Source organism: Drosophila subpulchrella, unplaced genomic scaffold (assembly GCF_014743375.2).
Source record: "Drosophila subpulchrella strain 33 F10 #4 breed RU33 unplaced genomic scaffold, RU_Dsub_v1.1 Primary Assembly Seq420, whole genome shotgun sequence".
In the NCBI taxonomy this organism is placed as follows: domain Eukaryota; kingdom Metazoa; phylum Arthropoda; class Insecta; order Diptera; family Drosophilidae; genus Drosophila; species Drosophila subpulchrella.
In genome coordinates this window covers 450,858-459,403 of record NW_023665636.1, presented here as the reverse complement: position 1 = coordinate 459,403, position 8,546 = coordinate 450,858, and the positions used below count along the sequence as shown (strand labels likewise).

General features: G+C 39.1%; 1 protein-coding gene across 1 annotated transcript; it reads left to right on the top strand.

The window, feature by feature from the left end:
* The first annotated feature begins 4,503 nt into the window (after nucleotides 1-4,503).
* On the top strand, nucleotides 4,504-5,337 carry LOC119562327. Its single transcript, XM_037875485.1, has 4 exons — nucleotides 4,504-4,622; nucleotides 4,679-4,895; nucleotides 4,956-5,083; nucleotides 5,143-5,337. Exons 1-4 carry the CDS (start codon nucleotides 4,601-4,603, stop codon nucleotides 5,301-5,303), a joined length of 528 nt encoding a protein of 175 aa, XP_037731413.1. The 5' UTR covers nucleotides 4,504-4,600; the 3' UTR covers nucleotides 5,304-5,337.
* Nucleotides 5,338-8,546: the final 3,209 nt, after the last annotated feature.

The window sequence follows — 8,546 nt, the reverse complement described above, 5'->3', positions numbered from 1 at the left end:
AACTTGAAATCCAAGTTAACAGATTACATGGAAACCCAAGCTGATTTTATTTGAATAAGAGAAGAGAGTGGTTGACAGAGTCAAAGGCCTTACTAAAATCTGTGTATATAACGTCAGTCTGCATTTTATACTTAAATCCATTTATTACAATAGATGACAATTCCAGAAGGTTGGTGGTGGTCGATCTTCGCTTAACAAAACCATGCTGACACGGTGATATTAGCGAGGAACATAAATGTTGCAAATGAGAAGTAATAATACGTTCAAATGCTTTAGGAATTGCCGACAATTTAGAAATACCTCTGTAATTCTGGGCATCCGCCTTCGCACCCTTTTTGTGAAGTGGAATGATAAAAGAGTCCTTCCAGATAGTAGGAAAAACTGACGATGAAATAGACAAATTAAAAAGTTTAAGAATCGGTTTACATATGGTTGACGCACAAAACTTAAGCACACACCCGGGGAGTCCATCAGGACCGGGAGAATAAGTTGGCGTTGTTTTTTCTAAGTCTCTTACGAGAGAAATTTCCGTAATTTCAGGGGTAAAGATACAATTTGCCTTATTTAAGGGATGAGGGTAGTTAGAATTTGACCAAGCAGCCGAACTATAAGTAGTTTGGAAAAACTCGGCAAATAAATCAGCAATTTCAGAATCCGTCGATGCCTCCATTGAGTTAAAACGTACCGATGAAGGCAATGCTGACGACTTACGCTTGGCATTGACAAAGTTATAAAACTGCTTCGGATCATTTGAAAATTCAAATTTACATCGACTTAAATACATAGAATAGCAATGACTATTGAGAACATTAAAATCCGATCGAGCCACCACATATTTCGAAAAATCAGATGGCTTACCCGATTTCTTATACTTTTTATAAGTGTTTGCCTTAAGGTTTTTAAGTCTTCGAAGCGCATTGGTTAACCAAGGTGGCCTGTTTGTCTTTGAAGGAAACCTATCAGGAACGCATTCATTAAAAAAGGTATTTAACACTATATAGAAGTGTTCAGTGGCACTTTCAATATCCATACAATTGTACAATTCTGTCCAATTATATTGAGAAATCATGTCGTTAAGTTTTTTATAGTTACATTTTCGGAAACATCTCACTTTAGTTTGAGAAACTAAAGGAGAGAGGGTTTCAACGCATGGGAGGCAGATTGTCAATTCCATTGTTGGATGATATCGGTCTTCAGGTACAACAAGAGCATCAATTCTAGATACCGTGACTTCAGACGGGTCTGAAACAAACACGAGATCTAGTTGACTATTTAATGAATTCCGTATAAAGCTTACTTGCTGTAACGATAATTCTAGAAAACCATCTACAAAATCATGGGCGGATAGAGGTATAGCGACTAGTGAGTCAGTAGGAGGAGACCAAGAAATATCAGGGAGATTAAAGTCACCCAAAACAATCAAAAGGTCACTGTTAGAAAGAAGGGATAGAACAGATTTTATCGCAGACAGGTGTTGCTCATAAGTTATTAAATCAGAGCCAGGTTGAATATAGGAACATGTAACAAATATTGAGAATGATTGCAAGGAAACTTTCACACTAACAAATTCAATTTCATTAGGAGTATCAGAGTGAATTCTCTCGGATGTTAGGCTAGTGCTAACGGCAATCAGCACACCGCCTCCCCTACGTGAGGAGCGAACGGTCCTATAGGCATTAAAATTGTTTGACAGAACTTCATTGTCAGATATCTCTGGTTTCAGCCAAGTTTCCGTAAAAGCCAAAATATCAGCAGTAAATGCAGAGGAGGCAGCATAAAGCTTGGGTAGCTTCATATTTAGTCCCCTAACATTTTGATAAGCCAAAAATAAACTTTTTAGTTTTTTGGCGCAGTGGAAGGTCTGTTATTTGTTCTCGGTTTATTGGGAACAAATTCTTTTATTACTAAATCATCATTAAGCCAAAAGCTTTCAGAAAGTAGTACCTTAAACACATCAGGCGGAGCAAATATTTTAAAAGACGATATACTACGAGCATATGAAAATCTAAATTGTTCAACTGAAATATTCTCGGATGGGAATTTTTCACGAATAAATTCCTAAACATCCTCAGATGTGGTATCTGGGGTGAATCTCGAAACAACAACTGATAATTTCTTACGTCCCCCAGCAGCAGATTGCACCTCACTAAGCTGAGAGCCAGAAACGGTAACTTCTGTACCTATAGGTACGGTCGGCACCGCAGCCGGCACTGAAGGTTTCTTTACCACCCGACTTCGAGAAGCAGTGACTTCACTTGAAACAGCTGTATCCATAGGCGCAGTAGGTTCACTTACCACAGTGTTAACAGAGACTGCTGCAGCCACCAAGTTCGGATTTGGGGTGGATACCGTGACCGTATTAACTGCCGCTAAGCTGGTTTTTTTACGTTTAGGCGACTCAGTTAGTAATTTTTTATTATTAAATTGGGCACAAACGGAATTGAACCCCTCATTGAGCTGTTTAAAAGCACGAGAGAGATTCAAAAGGCTGTCTCGAGTCTGCTTCATAAAGCCGCTCATCTCAACAACCATTTCCTTGCAGGATCCGCATGACCACATGAGTCCAGAATTCTGATCAATGAAGTTTTTGACTCTACCAGTAAATCCTTCGCATTTAACGTGCATCATCGATTCGCAGAGCCAGCAGAAAATAAAAGGGTCTTTAGTTGAAGACGAAAGAGTACAATTTTTCTTAGAGCAAACAAGAGCCATTTAAAGGAAATGAAATAAAATAAAATAATATATGAAAAATACCTCAAATAAATTTGGCACTGGGATCAAATTCCAAAACCACAAAGGCACAAAACACGAAAACAAATAAGAGCGCGAGATCGCGTATTATTTTAAATGTAAGAGAGCACGAGAGAATAAATCTTCTATCGATTGAGCGTTGCCTGTGGGACACTGACAACTTTACGCAGGAACAGTTACAATATAAAGCAAGCAAGAGAGAGAGAGAGAGAGAGAGACAAGAGAATAGCACACCAAAAGTCTACCAGAAATTTGGCAGGTTCAGAGAGAGTTTAAGTTACAGTTGTAATACAGAGCGGGAGAGAGAGTGAGAATCAAAGAGTTTTAGCAAGTTTAGTGAGTATAAAATTACACTAACAAAGCTAGGAGATTAAACAAATCTAATATAAATGTTAAAATATCTATAATCACTGGGAGATCTAGTAAAAAACACTAAACACACTAACCCAGCGGTTAGACTAAGCTTTGTTAATAAACAAACACAAAACACTCGCAAAAAAATCACGGAATAGACAAAAATTCAGAGCACAAGAGTAAACACAACCGTTCACAAGCGACGCTAGATCGCAAAAAGTTTTTTTTTAAACCACTTTTGACTCTTTTCTCAAAATTGGATCAAACCATTTCTTTTTAAATTTAAAATTTTATAGCTCTTGAGATTCCTCAACTTTTGATGTATCACTTTTCTTGTCATAAAAATTACGGTTTAGAAGATATTGAGCCATAAAAAGTGCAACCCCTTTCAGTTTATTATGAAAAGCAATTCATTGCTTAATTGAATGCCAAAGACTATGCAACAGTAATTTGATAAGAACAAATTCTTATTAGATATTTTTATAACCGTTACCCGTACAGTAATAGGGTATACTAGATTCGACGGAAAGTATGTAACAGGCAGAAGGAAGCGTTTCCGACCCCATCAAGTATATATATTCTTGATCAGGGATCACTAGCCGAGTCGATCTAGCCATGTCCGTCTGTCCGTCTGTCCGAATGAACGCTGAGATCTCGGAAACTATAAAAGCCACAATACTTGGATTAGGCATGCAGATTCCTGAGATTCCTGCGCAGTGCAAGTTTGTTTCAGCAGAGTGCCACGCCCACTCTAACGCCCACAAACCGCTCAAAGCTGTGGCTCCTACAGTTTTGATGCTAGAATAAAAATTTTAACTGAAATGTATTGTTCTCATCAATACCTATCGATTGACTCAAAAAAAAGTTTGCCACGCCCACTTTACCGCCCACAAATCGCCCACAAACTTCAAAAAATCGTAAATATGAACGCGGATATCTCAAAAACTATCAAAGATAGAGAATTGGGATTTCAGACTTAGATTTCGTAGCCTTGTACGCAGCGCAAGTTTGTTACGCGAATATGCCACGCCCACTCTAGCGCCCACAAACCGCCCAAGCCTGTGGCGACCAAAGTTTTCATGCTAGGTAAAAAATGTTAGCTGAAATGTATTGGTCTCGTCAATACCTATCGTTTGATTCAAAAAAATGTTTGCCACGCTCACTCTAATGCCCATAACGCTAAAAATCTGTCTACCGCCCACATATCCATATATTGAGATCACGGGTACGTGGCGCATTTCAATCTCGCTTTGCTGCTTTTTTTGTTTCACTTGTGTTTTGTTATTTATAATCACCAGTGTTATTTTGTGGGCACTTTTTGTATTTATTATGGACTTTTTTCAAAATTGTATATTTTTATATCCGCTGTTTTGCAATGGACACGCAATAATTAGGCGATAATTTTGGGTGGAAACACGAAACTCTTCTTCTTGAAAGTGGAAAGTGGAACATTCACTACGAAAACGTAAACAATGATGACGGGAAACTTTTGAAAATGGAAGGCAAAAAAGCAATAGGTATGAACATAAATGCTCTTTATATTTGTAATAATTCATTGCTTTTAATTTTACAGTCAATAATACGCGAACCGCCGGTGGCATGCTGAGGTGGACTACGCGGATGGAGGTCCTGCTGATCGATATTTGGCAGGAGAACATCGTGCAGTTGCGGGGAGCCCGAAAAAATGTCCATATATACATGGAGATGGCCACGACCTTAATGGAAACTGGGCTTGATGTGTCCTACAAGGACGTCCGGACAAAAACAGAGAACTTGACCAAAAAGCACAGGTAATTTATATGCGCGCAACAACTTATTGGAAGTCCACTCAACGATATTATTCCTTTCAGGCAGGAAAAATATAAAATGGGGCCAAGCGGTGGCGCTCCTTCCGCGTGGCAGCATTATGAGTTGCTCCACACGTTTCTAGGCGCATACCGCATCCACAACATGGAGCAGAACACCTTGGAGAACGAGAGTATGTCCCACACTTATATTTTTGGTTTAAAATGATCTAATAAAATGTATTTATTGCAGATACTAGGGAATACTTTGTGGAGCTCTTGGATGTAGACCCAGATGATAGGGAAGCCTCTATTTGTAGCGGCAGTCAACGCTCAGGCAGCACTGCTAAGCGCGTAAAGGTGGACCACAAGTCGGAGCTTGTGGAGATAGCTCGAAAAAGACTGGAGGAGTAGAGAGCGCAGACAGAAATGTTGTCGAGGATGACAGACAGCCAAGCAAAATTCTAATCGGCTTTGTTGGAGCTGTTAAACAAATCAACGTAGTCCTAAAATTTATAGTAAATAGACCAAAATGAAATGTGATATTATAATTAAATAAAAAATAAACAGATTTAGATTTTATGAACTTTATTTTTTACCATTTAGACAATATTAGGAAATAGCTGCTCTTATTTTTTCTGCAGGTTGGCTAAAATCTGTAGACATATTAGTCCGATTTGGTTGTTCGCGTAGGTCATTTGCAGCCTGTTGCCAAGTTTCATTTATGGCGCTGTTATGCTCATTTAAAATGTTGTGCAAAATGCAGCAGGCTAGAATGACTGCACTATTATTCTTGTAGTGGCTGTCAAGACCTTTCCCAATAAACCGAAATCTTGCCCTTAAATGGCCAAATGCATTTTCTACTACTCGCCTAGCTTTAGATAGATTGTAGTTAAAATATCGCTGTTCTTCGGATGCAGTTGTGGAAAATGGGTACGGTTTCATCAGCGTTTTGCACGCCACAAATTTCCCTTGTTTTTTCGTGAAGAAACGGAGAAGACACCATTTTCCTTGCTAGGCTCGACTTTTGAAATATAGTGGAGTCGTTGCAGCGCCCAGCAGAGCCGATGTTTACATAGATAAATCTGTATCTGTATTAAATTTAAAATATAATGCGTTTAGAACATTGTTGAGCTCTTAGAAGGCAGTTTACCTGTAATCCACGAGAGCGAATAGTTCTATTGAGTACCAGCTTTTGTAGTTGTGGTAATCGACTTCTTCTGCTGCTGGCAGTTTTATTTCGATGTGACAACCATCTACACATTATACATTGCTAAGACCATGAACTGATTTAATGAATTTATGTCTTACCAATTGCACCTAGACACTGGGAAAATCCGATTGCTTTGAATCCTTTGACACACTCGTCCACTTTTTCTGGAGTAAGATAGTCAGGTGACATGAACTCGCTAGCAAACTCAAAAATGAGTACCCGGCAAAATTCATGGAGAATTTTGCACACAGTGTTCTGTGCAACTCCAAAAAGCCTTCCGATGGAACGATATTCCGCTCATGATCCCAAGGTGTATAAGTCTATAGCGATCTGCTTTTCAAGAGGAATGGCATTTCGCCAGTTGGTGTCCTTCTTCCGAAAAACACCAAGTCGGTCCACCAAAAACGAAAAGGTACTCTTCTCCATACGAAAGCTGTCTTTGAAGAACTCGTCGTTGTTTCCGGTATATCCTTTTCCCAAAATGTCCCGTATCGCTTCTGTTTAATATAAATCGCATTCTTCAATTGCATTTTTAATACAATTTAAGAGCACGTATCAGCATCCACACACTTCGTGGCATTTGCTCTTTTGCTGAAAAAATGCTTTCGTACAGATCCAATTCGTCGTCATTCCACTTGGCTGCCAATAAAAGCTGATTCAACTTCAGATTTTGCTGTTGTACAACAGCCAAAATAGTTGGTAAATTGTTCATTTTGGTCTGGCGAAGTCCACTTAAACAATTTTTGCTTGTGTTTTTATTAGCCACAGCTTATCTGACAGCTGTCGTCGGATGGTAGATGGTGGATGTGCCCTGTGGAAATCGGAGTTTATTTTTTGTCAAAGGACTACGGATACCACCACCAACAGCTACTTGGCAGCTTAAGCGGAGCTGGAGGACGCGCTGGCTTTTATAGGGAGGACGAAAATAGGGCGCCCGCTAAGGAACAGTTGGAGATGCCATAGCCAGCCATTGCCAGGATGCTGGGCGACTTTCTGCATCATTAGCGGATTAACCCCGTTCCCAATCCCACACATTCTCAAGGTCCAATATGCCAATTGGGACTCGGAGCTGGACTGCGGTGGCGCGGGAAAGATGGCGAAGCATCCGTGAGACGAGAAGGAAGCTTTAAACTATACCATTCCATTTATTTTAATTTTAGATTCTGTGTGCACCATCAGACTCTGCTTTTTAAATTAGTCCAATTGATTGGTTTTCCGTTTGGCAACAAACCCAGCTGCTTGACAGTAAGACCATGCTACACGTATTGCGGGTGAACTTTCAAATCTTCGGTCACACAAGAATACGATTTTTCGATTAGTGAACTCTTAGCCGATCTGAGTACTAGCCTTAAGAATCGAAGAATTAAAAGACCTAAATAGACAAATACTGAAAGTCACTACTAGATTTCAAAGTAGACAAAAGAAAAAATGCGAGTTTCGAGTTCGAATTTGCAAAAGCAACCGACAGCTTTAAAGCCGCATATACATATTTAACGTCATTCACAATGAACATGTTAAAAAAGTAGTAACCGTGCACTTAACAACATCAAATTGATCCTATAAGCGAGGAAAGAAGATATATGCAAGATTAAATGTTGATGATCTATATACCAAAGGAATATTCGATTTAGATCAATGTTTCCAAATCCTTGAAAAAACGCCTGGTAAAAATAAGATTATCCAACCTAAAATGGCACAAAACGAGAATTTCGTTAAATATATATCACAACAGATAACTTTAAAAATATGGGCAATAAAATATTAACTAATCTATTTAAAAAATCGGGTCCCCACAATTTTGTTTATTGCTGCCCTCACAGAGGTTGTACCAATATGCATGGTAAACCTGGTTTAAGCTTCTTGTCAGAAAGTATCTTCGAGCTAAAGCCGTCAGTTTTTGAGAAAATCGCTTAACAGTGAATGCTCCTCGGACTTTCCCCATACGAGCAAATACTTGTATTAAATTGCACAGGGCTCCACTCTCAGGCGTTGTACCAACATGCAAGTTATCCAACCCGTGAAACGGTTCCACTTATGGAATTAATAAACAAATTGTTGAATTCAATCTCAGCTATGTTACCCTTGCCTTCAGCGACATTGCCTTTGCCTTTGTTTAAGATTCTGCCTTTGCCTTTGCCATTTACTTCGAGGGCCGCGCTTGACCGTCCTGCTAAGATAAATAAACCAATCGTAAAGTAAACACAAGCTTCCGTTCGAAGCCCAAACTTTTCCGTTCGATGCCCACAGTATTGCGTTCTAAGTTCAGAACATATTGCGTTCCGATTTTCAATCAAATTGCATCGGTCACCATCATTTCATTTCACAACGAGATGCGACAGTTTCAGCATAAGCTTTTATTTTAAACAAAAATTAAAGTTCTGGAAGCTTAAGAAAAGGAAAGCTTCTGGCCGAGGTTCATTGGATAATTTTTTAGAATTAAGAAA

Coding starts and splice junctions, on each gene's coding strand:
- LOC119562327 (XM_037875485.1), top strand. CDS start 4,601: ATGGAAGGCAAAAAAGCAATAG. Junction 4,623..4,678: donor GGAAGGCAAAAAAGCAATAG/GTATGAACATAA, acceptor TTAATTTTACAG/TCAATAATACGCGAACCGCC. Junction 5,084..5,142: donor GAACACCTTGGAGAACGAGA/GTATGTCCCACA, acceptor TATTTATTGCAG/ATACTAGGGAATACTTTGTG.